The sequence below is a fragment of the Gymnoscopelus braueri genome (genome assembly GCF_963280865.1).
Source record: "Gymnoscopelus braueri genome assembly, chromosome: 7".
Taxonomy (NCBI): Eukaryota; Metazoa; Chordata; class Actinopteri; order Myctophiformes; family Myctophidae; genus Gymnoscopelus; species Gymnoscopelus braueri.
This window is the reverse complement of record NC_137608.1, coordinates 38,908,460-38,928,062: the sequence shown is the minus strand read 5'-3', so window position 1 is coordinate 38,928,062 and position 19,603 is coordinate 38,908,460. Positions and strand designations below refer to the sequence as shown.

The window sequence follows — 19,603 nt, the reverse complement described above, 5'->3', positions numbered from 1 at the left end:
ATACAAAATGTCACATTGCCTTTAAAATATTAAGAGTTATATACCAAGATTAGATGTCAAAGATAAAATAAAACAACTCTTTCAGCCTGATTGATTGCACAAACTTTTCTTTCAATTACTTTGTGGGTTGCTATCAATTGCAAAAATCTTTTTAAGACTTTAGCTTATAAACAGCTTTTGATTAACTCGTTTTTATTGACTGAATATTTTCAAGGAACATTTTGTTTCTAAATGGGTAGAGATAGTGTTTTAAAATGAAATCTTTCATAATTAATTTGTTCATGTATTGATTGGGTGTGGATTAGTCAATGGCAAGTCTTTCATGCTTTACTATGTAGATGTTCAGTTATTCAAGACTGGGCAGATAGCAAATCCTTTGTGCCATCAGTTAAGAAAAATCAATGAGGTCCTTCTATCTATGGGTCTCATGCACCATCCCTTTCACAACAGGACAATTCAGAGCTTTACTCTGAGCCATACTGTATACAAGGTCCGAGGCTATAATAGCTGATAACAATCACTGAATTGTTTCATTATTCAAAACCAATTATGCGATTGCAGAGTCACATAGGGAATTGTGTATTGGCGTTTGTTCTCTCTCCCTCTTTCTCTGTATTCTCATGCATATATGCACAAATACCAACACACATATAAACACAAACATTATGTTTCCCTAAGACATGGTTACCAAAGACTAAGAATGCTCACCAATGCAGTTTCAGTTTAAATAGGTGAATTAACTGAAACATCTTAACTCTTTGCCCCAAATGATATACTTGAAACCCTGTGAATAGTTGTGCCAATCAGGCACACTGACCAACCCAATTTCATACATAATCAGTTTTAAAACAGTGCTCTTTTTAAAGTTGGACTGCATCTTAACGCATGTAATTACACATTCTGCTTGGCTATCAGTGACAGCTATCCAGATGCACCTGTGCTTGCAGCTACTACCCAGGGCTGTTTAAATGGGTCATCTCTAGAAATATCTTTCATTACTGAACAAGGCGTTTGGGCCCCTCCCATTTTGCCTCTCCCATGTCTGAAACGGGGCAAAACTCTCGCTAGTTGCGTCCCCTGATGCTTTATTCATAACCTGCGAAATAATGAGAAGCTGAATCAGAATTGTGACACATCAGTGGCACCGCTGTATTAGTCACATACTGTATATGACAACTCATTTCAGATACAGGCTACGTCATCACTGCTCCTTCTTTTCAGCCAGTGGTTAAGAGCAAAAAAAATCTTACATAAGCTCACATCTCACCTTGTGCAGTACCTCACAAGGTGGTATCAAGATACCTGCAACATTATGCAGTGTTATCACTGTAGTCTAAAGATGTGATGATGTGAAGTTGATCAATGTTTTAAAATAATGCTGACATGCATGACATTTTGTTGCTGCAGGAAAACAGAGAGTAATTTGTCCGGAGTTCAACATGAGATCACTCAACTCCTCTGTTCAGAGAAAGGAAATGGATCTCTAACTCTATAGGAAATGGATGTTACTGTAGTATGGAGTTGTAACTCCATACTGTTGCTATATTGTTTTGGAGAATAATACAAGTCTTCTGGTAATATGGACAAGAGATTTAAGCAGCCCAGACGGCTTTAAAATACTACTCTGACCTTTCATAATCAGTAAGTGGGGTGGGCGCTATATAACATCCTGCCTACAAATTGGATTTTGCACTCCAGACACTTCTGTCTGCAATGAAAACTTTCAAGGGGAAAAGAAATGGATCCATTTGGTAATTAAAATCGAACTCTCACTGTCATTCATTCCTACCAGAATATCTCATCTTAGCCTCCATGCAACAAACAAATCAAAATATTTAGTTTTCTCTCATAACTTCATTGTAAAATCTCCACTTGATCAGTGCTGCTGATCAAATCGACTGAATCCTTGATTGGCGCAACGTGGGGCAATGAAGCACTGGCATTCTTTTGAATTGAGAGTTCATTATCCTCTCCCTTTGCTGCAGCTGGCTGCATACAGACTTGCAAACCCACTGGAACATAATACTGGAACACAATACATACTACATTTCAACTGCGTTTTGTTTTCAGTAGGCATGAGTCAAACCATTATGCTCAGAAGAAAAGATTGACTACACCACGATGAGTCTTATCAGGGATGCTATTTGTCATGCACTGTTAGCTCAGTTTTGATTAATAGGATTATTCAACCATTGGCGTTTGTGTGCAGCCACAGTTGGGTACAGGGACAGTGACTAAGTATTATGTAAGTCACTGCTCACAAACTACTTTCTCCATCTTTCTCCAAAAGCCTTGTACTTACATTTTACTTTTATAACACCTGCAGAAGACATATTCCAATGATATTTGTATTACTGTATAGAGACAATAACTTGGAATGGCAGCAGTCATATAAGGAACAATATAGAGTATATCATACTTTATAGTTAATCTCATTCTCTATTGAATGCTGGCCAGACTGCAAGTCCACACCACCTTGTGGTCGCATTAGTGTTCCTAACACTGCAACACTGAGCATTCAGTGTGTTCTAAGTACATGTAACATATTTCCTATTTTAAACAGGAGAGATTTTAGACATCTCATTCAAATGAACACCTATTAAGCCCTCACCTTCGGTGAACGAAAGACAGATAATTGATACATATAGATAATTTTGGGAGGCTTTGAAAACTGCCTCCTAAACTAAGATTGATGCGAGGAAATTGATGCTGTGCACAAAGCATTATGATCATTCATCAATGCTCTATCTGTTGTATTTTCACTTTATAGTTTCTGTATTTCTAGCTTGCCTCTGATTTACTTACGTAGTAAACTTGACCTGAGTTGACTCTGCACTGTACTTGGTCTGCTTTTTCCCCCTCTACACCAAATATCTTCATATATATCACCAAAAATATCCGATCTAAAAGAGTGTCGCATTGTGACACGTTGTGAGCTTGTACATCTGCTATTTTCTGCAAATGTTACCCTAAGAATGGTTTCAAGTGAAGTTTACTCAGTAGGCTGTAGATGTACTGTATAACATATCGCATGTGCCTTTAAGTTCACTGTTCATGGATCGTGTATGTTGTTAATAATTCATTGACATAAAGTGTGATTGCCTATTGCTTTCTGACTTATAGTTATAAAACTTGAGTTTTTAAAAACCACACAGTACCAAACATGAACATGAATATGCTAACATGAGGGAACATTAATGGTTTAAGTTTCTAAATTGTTCAAAACAAATTAAGAAATCATAAACATAGTTGATCATAGACTTTATTGGATATGTGCATGTTTTGATATAACATAGTAAATTTCACATTATAGAGCTACATTGCATATAACATCAAATAGATTTGAAATTTATTTTTATTTTCTCTACATTTAATTCAGTTATCCACCATGATCTCCGTTATACAATAATCTTACTTTTTGATTAACAAAACGTTTTATACTTTCAGATACATTTATGTTTATTTTCACATCTGGCAGCCATTTACTGAAATGTCAAATGAAAAAAATACAAATAAAACGCAAAAAAACAGAATTGCTGCATTCATACATGTTTAAACAGATCCACTATAAAGAATGTTAACATTAATTTGAAAACAGGAGTAATGATGCATGTCAAAACTGGGGGTAAATGGGAAAAATAACATTATATGAGTTGCCATCACCGCAAGTGCTTACCCATTTATTCTCAGAGATGGCATGACAGATAATGCATGCCTAAACACTGCCAAGAGCTCTCTGAGCGACAGCATTTAACTAACCATATTTATTAGGATGACTCAAATGCCCAGATTAGACACTGTTATGAGGCTTGTCTGATCAATCCGTTTGGCAGTAGGCTATGCAGGGATGATATGTAACAGTGATGTAGTGAGACTGACTCACAGTCAAGATTTCAAACAGATAAACTAAAAGAAAACACAAATCAATGCTAAATCCACAAGACTTCAGAAAATCTTGATTTGTAGAAAATTGACAGATATTCCCAAAAATAAAATGTAAATGAATAAATAAGCCATCAAAAAGCACACATAACCCTTAAAGACACACTACATTACATTGACAAGCATAGCCAGCAAGGTGGAATAAAGGTTACAATCACTCTTGAGTCTGTACAACACTTGTATTTGGTTTCACCAGTTACAGAACAACATTCACACATTTATGCACCGTTTATCACAAGGGGTCACTGTGAATACACAAACAGACTGATACACAAAAGGCAGCATAGAGAATTTGCAGGGATATTGGGGCCTGGGTCTTCACTACAGAGCGTGATATTGCCATACTATATCCACATTGGGACTGAAAGCACTTTCTTTCTGGAAGACTTTTTTCAGTGCTTAGAAACTTGGCATTGGAGTTTTTACGGTTTTCCGTGCTTTGAAGGGGTGAAGTTTAAAATCCAGATATAAATCTACTGCAGTGGTGTATACCACTGTTTCCCTATTAGTACATTTGTCCTGACTTGTCACTTTATTTTCTGAAACATGTAACATTCCTTGGCTGAGCAGTCTTTGGAGTATAGGTCCCCTGCTCTCAGGCTGTTGAGTGACACAGACTTTCCTTCAATGTATGGTGCAGCACAACACTCACAGGCGGGTAGGTTATTTTGCAGATCCACAGCATTAGTATTAATAGTAGCATTAGTAATACAATCTGTTATATTAAAGTTAGTTTGTTATTTTTGACCAACTTGGGTTAGAACAGAGAATATAAAACTGATAATTTATTCCAGTTTTATTTTGCAATTCAATTAGGCCTTATTATTTCAACTACAGCTGTAAGCAAACTTTGTCTTCTAGATATGTGAAATCATAATTGTATGTTTTAATCTATGATCTCACAATAAAAACGTTTTAACAATTTTCTTGGCCACCCAAAACATTTTAAAACCGTTTTAAAAGCGTCTACTTTTAGGGTCTACCATAACCTGATCTGTTTGCTGTAAACACATTACTGTAATCCCTTTAAATACACTCCATTGCTCACACACAATGATTGTAGTATGTCCTACTGTAACGTACTGTACCCATCACATACAAAGCAGCATCCCAGGCCCATGTGATGGCCAGAGTATGGAGAATGGATTTGTTGCTTTGTCAACTGCCAACCTAAAAAATAGTCTTGATACATCAGTCTGTGCCATTGTATTCAAGTATTATTTTATTATATACTATTTGTGCAATTGTGCATCTCATTCAATATATACATTCTACATGTAAAAACACGTGCCTTTCCTTTCGTTACCAGCAGAACATTGTCATCAGCAACAGTAGCAGCAACGACATACAATCACATTGAAAGACCCTCACCCTGAGTGTCACAATCAATAGGACATCCCTGAGACAAATCCATTTGATCTGACTCAACTCTTGTAGGTGTAATAAGGCATGCTTTCAAGGTGTAGACTAGTGCTATAGGGCTTTTGTTCACCGTGTATCAAAAAAGAGAGGGGCAGGGAGTGGGGATGGGGGTTTAGCAAGGACATTCTCACAACACCTACTAGGCGACTATACTAGCGACTTAAGCTACAAAGACACAATTACAAGCGCCAATGACACAGGTTGAAAATTGCAACCGGTGACTCCTGCTGACATGCAGATAAAACATCACCAAGAGTGGTCAACAGCTCAAACAGTCTAGCGTTGGCTAACACGGAACATTCATTATGTGCAGCTGTTCTGAGTTGATGTATGAATTAAGGACCAACTGAAGCTCAAACATAACAATCACTGATTTCTTTTACGGCACCTGAAAACAAGTGGGAACACTAGTTTGATTGTTATCTTGTGTGGGAATGTGTGTGTGTGTGTGTGTGTGTGTGTGTGTGTGTGTGTGTGTGTGTGTGTGTGTGTGTGTGTGTGTGTGTGTGTGTGTGTGTGTGTGTGTGTGTGTGTGTGTGTGTGTGTGTGTGTGTGTGTGTGTGTGTGTGTGTGTGTGTGTGTATGTGTATGTGTTTGAATAGCATAAATGGGCACTCAAGTGTGTGCTTGTGCACACATGACAAAATCATTATGTGAGTTACTTGAACTTGTAAAGGAATGTTTCCAATATATGCACTTATATATTGTATAATGTATCTATTCTCCAAACATTTAAACTACACAGCAAAATCCTGAGTGTTCATTTAATCTGAGCGTGTGCAAACAAAGCCTAATGGACCAATTTGGTTTCATTTGTACAGTACACTCTCAGAGTGAAATCAACACTCAGGAATTTACGGTGTACTTAGGCAGTGGATGAGTGCATTTATTTCCGGGTCAATGTCCTGATGTCCTGTTGGTCCTTGTTTGTTGGAGAAAGAAGATACCAGTCCTTCAATCTGCAGTGAGTGGGAAGAGGGCTTATGCCATCTCAGTCTGAGAAGAGACTGGCAAAGGATTTGCGTAGATTGCGTATGGTTTCAGCCTTCACCTCATCCTGGCTAAGGCTGGGCCTCGGTGCTGGGGTTTCTGGAATGTTGAAGGTATTGGTAAGAGACTGGGACTTGCTATAAAGAGAGGAAATGGCAATAGAGGAGAGGAAGAAGCTATTAACGTCATGCAGCAAACCCATGGAAATGGGACCGGAGCATGTAATGGCAAGAGGTAGAGAGAGCGAAGGTTCATCTCTAGATGACAAGAGAGCATTCCTATATCGTGACATTCATTATTATTTTATCATTTCAAGGTAGCATTTGAACATGATATAAATAGTGAATGACTTCTGGATGCACAGCCATGCATTCTCATAGTGGATTATTGACAAGCGTTTCTCAATGTCTCAGGAGAGCACAATGCAATATAGCTTAGCACTTGTGATTTGTGCTGACTTAACTTCAGCAGTAAAATGTATTGTGCCCTCCAGCATGTGTACACTGGCATTGCAATGTCAATAATTACACCGCTTTATATAGTTTTGCATTGATCACCAGTATTCAGAATTCATAGCATAAAATATGTATATTTAAAAAGTACAAAATTACTTTCTAGATAAAAAAATAAGGGTTATTTTTCCCCCAATACAATTTCTGGCCATCAATGCAAATGTTTATAGTTACCAAATATTGTGACATAAATTCAATCAAGATACATTATTCACAATCATTCCACGTGATAGTAATATTGATGACTATGTCAATAAATAAAATTGTTAGTTTAGATGTTTTTCTTTTTCCTTTTCTTTTTGAGTTAATTAAAAAAATATGTACAGCAGAAATGCATTGTCAAAAAATAATTGGAGTGATACAGTTATGGATACATTTAATTAGCTCAATAAATTGTGCAGTCCATACACTTTTATTGTTGATGCCTAATGTGAACTGACACATAAGTAGAGGTTGGGCCATCAGTGGTATGGAATTTAATATTTCTGACTGATAGAACTGAGTGGATAATGATTAATAATGTAATGGACATCTGAAAGCGATCCTCCTCTGTTTGGAAAGTGTCAAAGTAACACAATCATTCCAGGCATTCAGTAATGCATGTTCTGTGAAAGTGCTGGGAGAGCACTGAACTGAAAAAAATAAAATAAAAAAATCCATATGCATCACTAAAACATGCTCACTCGAGTATGGATCATGGGGCTCGTCCAATAGCAGCAAAGGGGTCAAACTGTGACATGCACATACTGATGCAGGCAAAGAGTGACCCGTCTGGCCAGTCGGGAAGTTATATCGTCTACAATGAGAGGTAACTCGGGATTCCTCTTCATTTAGACTATAAAATGACTTACTTCAGCTGCGGTGAGCCGCCCATAGCCTGGCTGTCCTGACTGGCCCTCTGTGGGGGTGGAGGCTTCTGCTGCAGAGGGGGTCGTCCTCCCGGGCCACCCTGGCCTTGGCCAGCGGATCGGGGCTGCTGGGTGGTAGCTGCTCCGGGGCGACCTGGCTGGCCAGGAGGCCTCTGCTGCTGCTGCTGCTGCTGCTGAGAGCCTCCCAGCGACTGCTGCCTCGGGGGCTGACTGGGCCTCTGCTGCGGGGGTCGTTGCTGCTGCTGAGGTTGGCCGCCTGCAGGTTTTTGGCCTTGAGATGGTTTCTGCTGCTGGGAGCCCGACTGTTGCCTCTGAAGTTGAGGGGAATCTCCCTGGCTTCTTTGAGGGGAACCCTGATCAGAGGGAGGTCTCTGGCCTTGAGCGGGGCCCTGACCCGGTGGTGGCCGTTGCTGGGCTCCGGGCCCTTGGTTGGGTTTGGCCTGATGTCCCTGGCTGGCTGGGTCACTGGTGTTGGGGCCGCTGGCAGCAGGTTGTTGGGTCTGAGCAGGAGGCTGGCCCTGAGGTGGGGGGCGTGGTTGAGAGGGGGGACCACCTATGGAAAACAGAACTGTTGTCACATCAGATATTAAAGCATAGGTAAAGAATAAGAACTGTGCTTCAGCCTAATCCTTTTTTTCAGTCATTGAATTTGGATTTTGTGTGTGAGTTGGTACATGTATGTACATTTATGATGATGATTTTCTTGTTAGTCCACACAAGTGTATTTTGATTGTTGTAAACGAAGACAAATAAGAAAAATAAACCATTCATTCATTCATTCATTCACATCAAATATCTCACTCTTTTCTAAAGACTGCCTTCTACAAAAGAGTAATTGAATCAGAAATAGTGAAGAAAAGCAAGGACTAATAACTCATTTATTTTGTTGTGTCAATTATGCATACTCTTACCCTGGGTTGGAGGGCGCTGTGTCTGTGGTACTTTACTCTGAGAGACAGGCTGGGGAGACGGTGCTTTCTACAAGGAATACAGGAAGTAAAACCACAAGACATTTTAGAAAGTTTAAGAAAAAAGCATCAGACAAGTTTGTTTCAGCCATAGTCTCTAATGTAGGACGTGAACAATGTTTAAGGCCTGCCCTAGATTGTCATTGCAACTTTGTAGATATTTAACCTGAATCTTATTATTCTCTTGTAAAGAGAACATGAACATTTGACATAACACTTCCCAACTGTGTATTGGCGCTAGAATATCTTCACCAGCCTACGTAAAATATGTTGAAATGCATGGTTTTACATACAGTGGGAAGTGTTATGTACATTTCACATGTCCTCCTCACAATAGAATGGTAGAATCTGGGTTAAAAATAGGCAAACATTTATTTATATTTTATTTAGAAATTTAACTAGAGGAGAAACCCCTTGAGATGCAGCATCTCATTTTCGAGGGGGTCCTCAAAGTCACCCTTTAATCATGGAATGGTATATTTCTACATCAGGTAAAATGCCATATGCAGACCACACATAAAGGCTGAGTCATCCATGTGCAATTTTACAGCCATAGGAATGTGTATTTGTTATTTCGTTTTCCCTATTTGCACCACTATTCTTGGCCACTGGGAGTCGTATAGGGCATATACTGGGGAGCTCAAGTTGCGCTGACTAAGAGGAGCAGACAGTTTTTGACTGTGTAGCCATGCTCAGCCTGTTTGTTGGACAGTTGTCAGCAATACGTTTTCTTGCAAATAACAGAAATTGTTATGTATTGAGTGCACACATCCAAAACAGTCTAGACCCAGTAGCAATAGTCACTACATGCAAGTCAAAAATGCTCTGAAGAATCACTAGCAGGCCTTCAGTGGCTTTTTGAGTATAGCAATAGTCACTACATACTTGTAGCCCTATATACTTCGTCATACAACAAACAGCGACAATAACCGATCTACAATCTACTCACAATGCATTGCACTGGGACACGATGTAAGCTTGTAGATCTACAGTATATTTGCTATTTTTTGGGAAAAAAATAATAATAAAAAAAAGAATGAAAAGATTTGAAAATTTGCTGAAAATAGGGTCACCAGGGTTCATGTAATTAACATAAATGCTTAATTAAATTATGATATTATCAAACATAAATATCAAACATATCAGTGCACATTTCCTTAAAGGAGATGCATGTTTTTAATTCAGTCGGACTAGAAGGGATAAATCATGGGATAAACCAGCAGCGAAAAAAAGAATGACGAGAGGTGGGGGAATATTAAAATCAGAGGCTTGGATTATCCCCCCTCCAGCGAATCGAACCCTGACTACACTGTCTATTGCTGCAAGCATAGCTTCCAGCTATACCTGCAATGGCTGTCCTGTTGTGGAACGGACCAGGGAAGGGCTTGAGGTGCGTGGAATAGTCAGGTTCATCTTAGACAACACCAGGTCCACAATTTGAACACGATCCTCATCCTGCATGTCCCCAATCAGTGGCATAGAGCAGTCATCCACCTAGGACAGCACAATGACATGTTTACATAATGTTCTTCTTCATCACACTAATTATCAGTTATTACCTTTATCTTCAGAAGTATACTACACCCTAATAGAGCTGTCATGATAATGACATTTTACTTGACGATGAATTGTAATACAAATAATGGCGGATTAACGTTTTAATTGTGTTGTTGGCATTGAACATGGGAACATAAAATGTAAATTTCTGTTCGGCTTTTAGGCTTCGTAAACAAAAATTCCAGACATATTTGATAAGCTTATACTTTAAAAAAAAAAGTAAAATGAAAGTAAAATGAAAAAAAATTGGAAATAGCCGATCTTGTAGATCTGCTATTTTCTCTTCTTTTATATATATATTTGAAAATGTGTGAAAATGTTTCAACTTGGAAACGATTATGCAAAATAATTGCGATTATCTCAAATAATTGTGATTAGTCGATTATGTTCTAACTAGATTTACACCTTATCAGCACAACATAGGAATGTTGTGCTGATAAGAGCAATGGTCACCGAAGTATGGCCATTTGAAGTGTTAAACCCTGATAACACTGCTGCCAAGCAACGATGTACTTGCAGCACCCAGGTTTAGCATGCTGGGAACTGGAGTTATGGCTGTTTAAAGCCCAGCTAATAGGAACACAGAGGGGGCGGGGCTTAAGCAATAACAGCCTGTCCCTATTGGCAGTTTAAGAGCACATACCAAGTTTCTGGCCTTTAGCATGCAAACTGGAGTTTAAACCCCAGACAATGGGAACACAGAGGGGGCAGAGCAATGGTGCGCCTGTGGCACCCAGGGGCCCCACCAGGTGTGGCTATTCTGATGGCAGACCCCTGACTAGTGTTGGTGCCAAGTTTGGTGCGGATCGGAGCGACGGTGAGCCTCGCAGGTCCGCATGTTACGTTAACATCGGTTGACCCACTAGGCAATTTTAATATAGGATTATGACAGGCCAACACTCTATTCCAGTACCTCTATGATGTAGTCCTTGCCTTGTTCTAACTAGATTTACACCTTATCAGCACAACATAGGAATGTTGTGCTGATAAGAGCAATGGTCACCGAAGTATGGCCATTTGAAGTGTTAAACCCTGATAACACTGCTGCCAAGCAACGATGTACTTGCAGCACCCAGGTTTAGCATGCTGGGAACTGGAGTTATGGCTGTTTAAAGCCCAGCTAATAGGAACACAGAGGGGGCGGGGCTTAAGCAATAACAGCCTGTCCCTATTGGCAGTTTAAGAGCACATACCAAGTTTCTGGCCTTTAGCATGCAAACTGGAGTTTAAACCCCAGACAATGGGAACACAGAGGGGGCAGAGCAATGGTGCGCCTGTGGCACCCAGGGGCCCCACCAGGTGTGGCTATTCTGATGGCAGACCCCTGACTAGTGTTGGTGCCAAGTTTGGTGCGGATCGGAGCGACGGTGAGCCTCGCAGGTCCGCATGTTACGTTAACATCGGTTGACCCACTAGGCAATTTTAATATAGGATTATGACAGGCCAACACTCTATTCCAGTACCTCTATGATGTAGTCCTTGCCATCTTTACCATGTAGGGCCTCAACAGCACATATATCCAACCCTCCAAAGATATCGGCACAAGAGTCGACCCACAGTCGGTATCTGCATTAGAATTGAAAACACTGTTAGTACACACTCATACTGTATTTAGAGTGAATACCGAACTACATTGTACATATTACAGCAGAGCAGAGTGAAGTGGGCACTGTGTACGAACAGGTAATTGCAATTCCTTTTAGCCAATCTCGTTATAGTCATGGACAATGAATGTAACCATAGCAATAGTACAGACCAAAGATAGCAACTTCCATCTGCTGTAGAGAATCTTTTTAGCTCACTTGGCTGCTAAATGAGTTTATCCGTTGGGTTGTCATAAACCGACAAGCAACTTCATATCCTTTTCCTCCTGGTCAGTTTATTTAAGACAAGCGCTTGAAAACATTTTCTTCATCACACAATGAATATTAACATTAACTTTAAGATTAACATGACAAAAATGTATTTTCAAGTATTTTCAACTGAAAAAACCTGAAACTTTCAGGTAGTGACTTCAGTCTTAGAATGTGGCTGTTCATAACTGAACTGCGAGTGTATTTAACCCTATTTAGCATTAGCAACCCCCTGAGAAGTGACAAGTGTATTTAGCTGCAGCATGAATGTGGCCAGTGTGTGCTTAGCTTACTTATCTGACATAGCCACTTGTTCTAGCATAGATGATCCAGTGTTGGTTTTCCAGTTGCCAGAAACGGATGTCCTCCTGTTAAACAAAATGAATATTTAGTCTTCTGTGTCATTCATAATCAATATTACAACATACAGTTGCAGACCTTGATGAATACATATATATATTTATATATATATACTGTATATATAATTCGACTTACATGTAGGCCCTGTAATTGTTCCCTATTTTCTGGATGCGAACATCGTACTTTGCATCAATGAAGGGTTCGGATGTGGCGTATGTCTTGGTCAGAGCAACAACACTGGCAATGTCTTGAAAGTCAGATTGGTTGTCCACTTTAACCTGAATGAAGCAAAGGTTCCAGTTACTGTAGGATACAACCATTGGTCTGTAAAGCATAAACAGAACCCAAACATAATTAAAGACACATATTCCCTGGCTTTCATAATTAAATGAGTGAGCGAGCCCACTGGTCCCACCTTGCCCATTCCCGAATGAGCGTGGCCCATCTTCACCACCACAGGGAACCCAGGGGCGGTAATCTGGAACACAAACACCACACATCTCATCAGCACAGCTCAACTGGTGTTAATTAACTTTCCCCCCTCAAAATTCATTTTCTCATCCATTTCAATGTGTAAACATTTAAATAAGGAGCATTTCTTGACCACCTCTGCCAAGACAAAGCCTATAAAAAAGTATTCTGCCAAATTACTTTGTTCTTCTTATTTTTATTCAACATTGAATGATGTGATCCATGCTAATGGCTTAAATGGCTTTAGCAAGCCCTACACTGCAAAATTGTGGCTGCAGGGAGGGGGCGGCACGCTGGCGCATTCTTACCGTTGTACTGACAACAGAATGGCAGTAGAATAATCAAAGACTTTGCCTCTACAGAGAGCCCTAAAACGGATACATTTCCCCAAGAATGAGACCAGCTGCCAAATTAGATGGAATATTGATGAGAAAGAGGCAAGTTGCCCTCCCAACATCTTCAGTGACCCAAGGAGGAGGATGAATTGTCAATATTTATGGCCCTTTAAGGACTGTTCCAGTCAGGGGACACAGCTTCGCCAGGGCAGGCAGGAGGGGGGGAGGAGAACGGAGCAGAGCAGATGGCAAAAGGCTCACCATTTCCTTGTGGTTTGGATAGTAAACCTGCTCAATCAGTGGGAATTCCTCTGGACCTAGTTGCTTGTACAGTCTGGACATCTGCGCAAACTGGAGAGAGACACAGCTCTTTAGGATGTATCGTTTTTTAGTCCAAGTATTATTCCTTAAATATGCATCCCTTCAGCTGAATCCAATATGCAAATAATGGCAACACTTTAGATTATGTAATGTATTATACACAAAGTACACAAAAAATACTGTGAGTAATTAATGTAAATCTCTGTAATACTCTGAGGCACTTAGGGTTCAGTTCAGTTTAATTTTACATTCTTTCTATTTAACATTCCATACTATTTAACTATTTACTATTTAACTGTAATTGGCTTCCAAAATTAGTGGGAGGGCCTATTCTTAACAATAACAAAATATGAAAAATGTGTAGACAGACATTAGTAGTGTAGAGGACAAGTCTATGTATATGTATGTACTGTATGTATGTAAGTAGCAATTTTGTGTAAATCTGACTCACAGAGTAGGAGGACCAATGCCCCATTTGATCATTTGGGTCATGTTTTGCAAATATTGAACACATTTCTCATCTCATGGAAATTTGCAAAAACACTGAAGGCGAAAAATAATAAACCGGCACAAAAACAGTTTCAGCCCTTCTGGCTTTAACCCCTAATAAAGGGCTTCGATTGACGATGTAGGCAGAGATTCGTCCATACTTACCACCCATGGTTTGTCACAGAAGTTATAGAGCGAGTGCATCGAGTTTACACTGGGCACCCCAGCATACTGCAGTCCAATCACCATGTTGCGATGGTCTCCATTCTTGTCCATACTGAAGGCATGCTGTCTAACCAGTACAAAGTCTGGCTTAATGGACCTGAGGATAGAGGACATTAGAAAAATATTAAACCACACAAATTGAATTAGTTATGATATTATTTTTATGAAAGGTTTCACCAAAACAGTTTTTAATCAGCATTAAATCCAGACGTATTTGCTTAACTACATGAAATAATCTAGCACACAATTTTCAATTCAATTCAAAGGGCTTTATTGGCATGAGAAAACATACGTTTACATTGCCAACACTTACTTAGTAAACTTATGCCCGTTCCTGAAGGCGTCAATGTTCACACTATAGGTGGCTGTGGTAGCATGGACCAACAGGCTGATTTCACTGAATTCCGCCTAAGAGGACACCATACAAATCATTGCAATCATAATAGCAGGGTTAGAAACTGAAGATCATTTTCAAATCTATTATAGGTCTATCTATTGTTCTATTGTGAATCAATTAATGTAGACCATGAAAGGAATAATAAATAAGCAAATAGTAAAGTGTGCCAAAATCGTGAATGCTCGTCACATTATTTGAACTGAAGCACACGTCTTGAAATTGCCCAATATGTTAGTCCAACTTTTCATTTTATAGTATGGCAAAAAAAGACAAGCATTCACATTTTGGCAAAGTTGTATATTAGATATATTTACATGATACTAAACAGATTATTCAAATACAAAGACATCAATCAATTCAATTAATCATTTCACCCCCAGATGAGAGACGTTTTAAATGGAGTTATTGAATGCCAGAGAGGAAAGAATGGAAACTCAAGCATTAACATGAAAGAGGAAGGCAAAAATAGAAACTGTGGAATGTGCCAGAGGCAGTGAAAAAAAGATCTTACAATGTTCAAAGTCTCCTTTGCTAAGCACCTGTTATAGGATACATGACAGTGTGAGGGGAAAAAGTATTTTCTAGATACCACCAGCACGTGTCAATGTTGGACCTCTCCTCTAGTGATCTTCTAAATAGGTTATTGACCAGTTGTTAATTAAAAGATCAATTAATGTATCTTTCTAAATCATTGCAATGATCCATTTTGCATTGCATACAACGTTTTGTATATGCGTCAATATAAAATAAAGGACATTATAGGCTATTGTCTTCCACTGAGATATCATGAGAAAGCATTGAAGCGTCAAAATGAATTAGGTCAATTGTGTACAGATCAATACTGTGGCTATTAGTCGACTGGTTTGTGATGTATTTATCACCCCGAGTGCTCTATACATCTGAGGGCATTTTAGAAGCTTGAATTGTTCTGAAATATTCATATGAATGTTTACAGCACACTGTGGACCGAAGCGATCAAGGTTTATTTATTTATAAATAAACTATGGGCTAGAATGACTATAGCAATTTAAGAGGGTAAAATACATTTTTCAGAGTGTGAAAATGTGAATTGGAAAATAAATGCGGCTGCATCCCACCTGTTCCACCTTAATGTCAAATTCTCCATGGACCTTTCTCCCTTTGAAGGCTTTCACCCTGAAGAAAAGAAGACAATTGGATTTGCATTATATATTCTGCTGATGCAGCAGAGTGGCCCTGCCCCTACCACACAGAAGCTCAATACCTCCCTCAGTCAGGGAGGGTTTCCATTTGACTGAGCAGATGTTTGGTTTTCCACGTGGGAGTAGACCTGTCACAATCATGAAATTGTACCTATCACGATTAATTGTCATGCAAATAATTGCGATTAACCATTTAATTGTGTTTTTCCATTGAACATTGGAACATATATTACATTTCCGTTTGGCTATTAGGCTTTGCAAACAAAAATTGCACAGGGCAGATATGACAAATAACCTAAACATACAAAGAAATGCCGATCTACAATCACACATGTCGCATTGACATGTTGTTTGACATGGAAACGATTATGAAGATTATGCAAAAATTAGTGATCATCTCAAATAATTGCGATTATAGGCAATTATGTAATAATTGTGACAGGCCTACGTGGGAGACCTGGGTTCAAATCCTGGTGCTTATACATATAGGGCTTGTCTGGGATCTGATTTGTGGGCGGAGGAGGTCAAAGTGGGGTGAACACAGTAGCCGTGCATGTACACAGCAGCCAGGGGAACAGAGTAGCCCTGCATTTAAGCAGCCAGGGGAACAGAGTAGCCCTGCATTTAAGCAGCCAGGGGAACAGAGTAGCCCTGCATTTAAGCAGCCAGGGAAACAGAGTAGCCCTGCATTTAAGCAGCCAGGGGAACAGTACAGTACGTACAGTAGCAGGGCAGTAGATGTTTTTGCTTGGATATTCTGTTCCAGGTAGTTACACTGAAACCTTGAAATTTGTTTAAAAGTTTGTTGCTTCACGTGACACGTGACAATATGTTGTCACCAATGCTTTTGATTGGCTAGCGAGACGCATGACGAAATAAAATCCTATAAATAGGTGTGTCACTTCAAAAAGCCATTTATGTTTTTTGAAGTGAGGTAACATTGGTCAAGCTAACATTGGTCAAGTGACACGTGACAATATGTAATATAAATAGGTAAGACAGGATTAATCAGGAACAGTACTGGCGGAGACCTGTGCTCCGAGGAGCACATTTTCTAGTTATTTATAGTTCCGTTTGTGTTTTGTAACAGGAATACAACTATAATACTGTAATTAAAGAATTGAGGAAAATCACTAACAATCACAGATTTCAGACAATTTCAGTTCCTCTTGCTGGTAGCTTCTAACACCATAGCCATTATTTCAGCAAGTATGTTGTATTATTTGACCATACATTGAACTATAAGACACCACCATGTGCCACAGATAGAGTGGGAGTTTTGTAATGTGGAATAAGGCTTCTTATACACAAATTTGATGTGACAATCTTACCTTGGCCATGTTGCCACTGCCACTGTTGGTATTGCAAAAAAAATGTCTGTCATGGTGACAGCATCAAAAGATGGTACATTTTTTATCTTGTATAAGATGCTAAACCTGTAGCCTATTATTAGGCTATCATAGCCAATTACTAAAGCTAATCACACAGTTAATTTATAGTTAGTTAGTGAAATGATGAATGCTTACATTAGCCATATGGCCAGTAGGCCCACCCAATTAACTCACTTATTTCTGCTAGATATCTCATAATTCAAAAAAAAGAAAGGGAAAAGAAGAGGCTGTTGACACGTGCAACATCCCATAGTATTGGATAGATAGATCATATGACCTTCTATAGGCCACTGTCTACAGTCATCATTGTCCAGACCAGTGGTTCTCAACCTGTGGGTCAGGACCCCCAGGGGGGGGGTCCCCACATGATTTTGTGGTGGTCCCCATATGACAGTGAAGTGACAATTTAAGGACTTTTAAGACCTTTTTAATTCCTCAAGAAAAGAAAAAGACCAAAATCTGCATAAAAAATAATCAACAAACTAAACATTGGCCAAATTGTCAAATAATATAAGAAAGAGGCCAAACTTGTGAAAATAGCAGATCTACGTTGTGAGCTTGTAGATCTGCTATTTTCACAATATCTATCTGTGGAATGAAGTCAAACAAAATGGGGGGTCCCCACTTCTAATGTGATTATTTTGGGGGGTCACGGCCTGAAAAGGTTGAGAACAAAATGGTCTAGAAGACAGGGCGAAAACAGCCAAACTGATCTAAAAGTGGGAACGCAAACTCAACTCCTTACCAGTCCGTCTGCTGGTCATCTATCACCAGGAGCAGCTTAGCACTGCTGGAAACACCTGCCCGGTCCGCCGCCTCGTGTATAGACGCAGCCGCAGCGGCCGTGGTCTGTTTGACAACATTGGAAAAGGAGGAGAAGAAGCCACCACCACCTCCAGCTCCTCCACCACCACCACCGCCACCAGCAGCAGCAGGAGCAGGAGCAGGAGACTGGCTGATGGACTGGCGCCTCTCCGGTGGCCCAGGCGACATTGCAGGTGGTGCAGCAGCACTAGGGCTTTTCTGCTGCTGCTGCGGCGAAGGCTGGTGCTGCTGCTGCGGCGAGGGCGGTGTGGCCGGCGGGTCGGGCCGTTGGAGATCAGTCATGTAGCCGTTGGGCAGGTTGGACATGAAATTGCTGTCCGAAAGTCGTCGACGAAGGAAATTCATGATGGAGATTTATTTAAACCCGTCTGATGATGATGAACGGGTGTCGATCCAGCAATAAATCCTTCTGCAGTTATTGTAGCCTATTAGTGTAGGTGAATTCCAACTTGTGTGCGGAAGAAGAAAAAAAAACCTTTATGCTACTTTCCCATCTGCGGGAAAAGAAAAAGAAAGAAAGAAGAATGAATGAATATCTACCCCGAAATAGAAACAATATAATAAAATGAGACCCTCGGTTATGTTATCAGCAGGCTAATCTAGGAGAGATGTCGTGACTAATAATAAGTATGCTCCTGAAGACACCAAAAACAATCAAGCACATCGTGGTGGAAATTAACCTTCTAATACAAATAAGCCGTTAGCTTAATTAGTATAAGTTTTCAGTTGGCTATGTAGCTATTTAAATGAGTGAAGCTCGTCTTTCGTGAACCCAATGATTCACTGACTCTCTCCAGGAGTTGATGCATAAACAAAATATAAGCCAACGTGACTCAGCCTCACTTTGTCCTCTAACAAGAAGGGCATCGGGTGTTTGCTACCCAGGAAACCTACCTTATATCAGAATGATAAGCGCCGTTCCTGCATCACCACCTTCTCAGTCCTGCTCAATCCAAAGGCTCGGTGCGGTTTTACCGTTTGTCCTGCGTCACTCCCTATAGGCTAACATCCTGAGGCAAGGGGGCATCTGAGGTTGTGATGGGTGGTGCTGATGAGAGAGGGATACATAGGGGCGTTACTCTACCACTAGCTATATGCCTGATGGAAACTGTGGCATGGACAGAGGTAACACTCCTCTGCGATAAACTAAAGGCGTTGTGTGGATTAGCTAGAATACGAGTAAACTAACCTCATCTCTACCTATACAGTCGTTAGGATATTGTATTAAGGCACTATAGTGATTCTCAACCTTTTTTCATTTGAAGGACCCCCTCCAAGAACATTCTTGTTAGACATGATTTGGTCCGATAGTCCAGTGTTTCTCAACCTGTGGTGATTTCTTTTTTTTGGGGGGGCGGGGTCCCCAGATGACAGTGAAGTGACAATTTAAAGACCTTTTTAATACCTAAAAAAATGAAAGAAAGAAAGAAAAGAAAAAGACCGCATCACGAGTAATCAACAAACTATACAATAACTAGTGAAACCAGGAGACCTG

General features: G+C 39.9%; 1 protein-coding gene across 1 annotated transcript; it reads right to left on the bottom strand.

Moving 5' to 3' along the window:
• Window positions 1-5,189: 5,189 nt before the first annotated feature.
• On the bottom strand, window positions 5,190-18,556 carry syn1 (synapsin I). Its single transcript, XM_080433353.1, has 13 exons — window positions 18,029-18,556; window positions 15,809-15,866; window positions 14,628-14,722; window positions 14,255-14,411; window positions 13,541-13,630; window positions 12,889-12,951; window positions 12,609-12,751; window positions 12,407-12,481; window positions 11,724-11,826; window positions 10,048-10,197; window positions 8,647-8,713; window positions 7,718-8,288; window positions 5,190-6,491 (listed from the first exon to the last, which is right to left on the bottom strand). Exons 1-13 carry the CDS (start codon window positions 18,451-18,453, stop codon window positions 6,356-6,358), a joined length of 2,133 nt encoding a protein of 710 aa, XP_080289479.1. The 5' UTR covers window positions 18,454-18,556; the 3' UTR covers window positions 5,190-6,355.
• Between the last annotated feature and the right edge of the window lie 1,047 nt (window positions 18,557-19,603).

What these genes read in the sequence shown, in the direction of transcription:
- syn1 (XM_080433353.1), bottom strand. Translation starts at nt 18,453, where the DNA reads ATGAATTTCCTTCGTCGACGACTTTCGGACAGCAATTTCATGTCCAAC. An exon ending in TCTGTGACAAACCATGGGTG is followed by an intron (nt 13,631 to 14,254) that starts GTAAGTATGGAC and finishes GTCTCTCTCCAG; the next exon opens with TTTGCGCAGATGTCCAGACT. An exon ending in ACAGCGCCCTCCAACCCAGG is followed by an intron (nt 8,289 to 8,646) that starts GTAAGAGTATGC and finishes TGTTTTCCATAG; the next exon opens with GTGGTCCCCCCTCTCAACCA.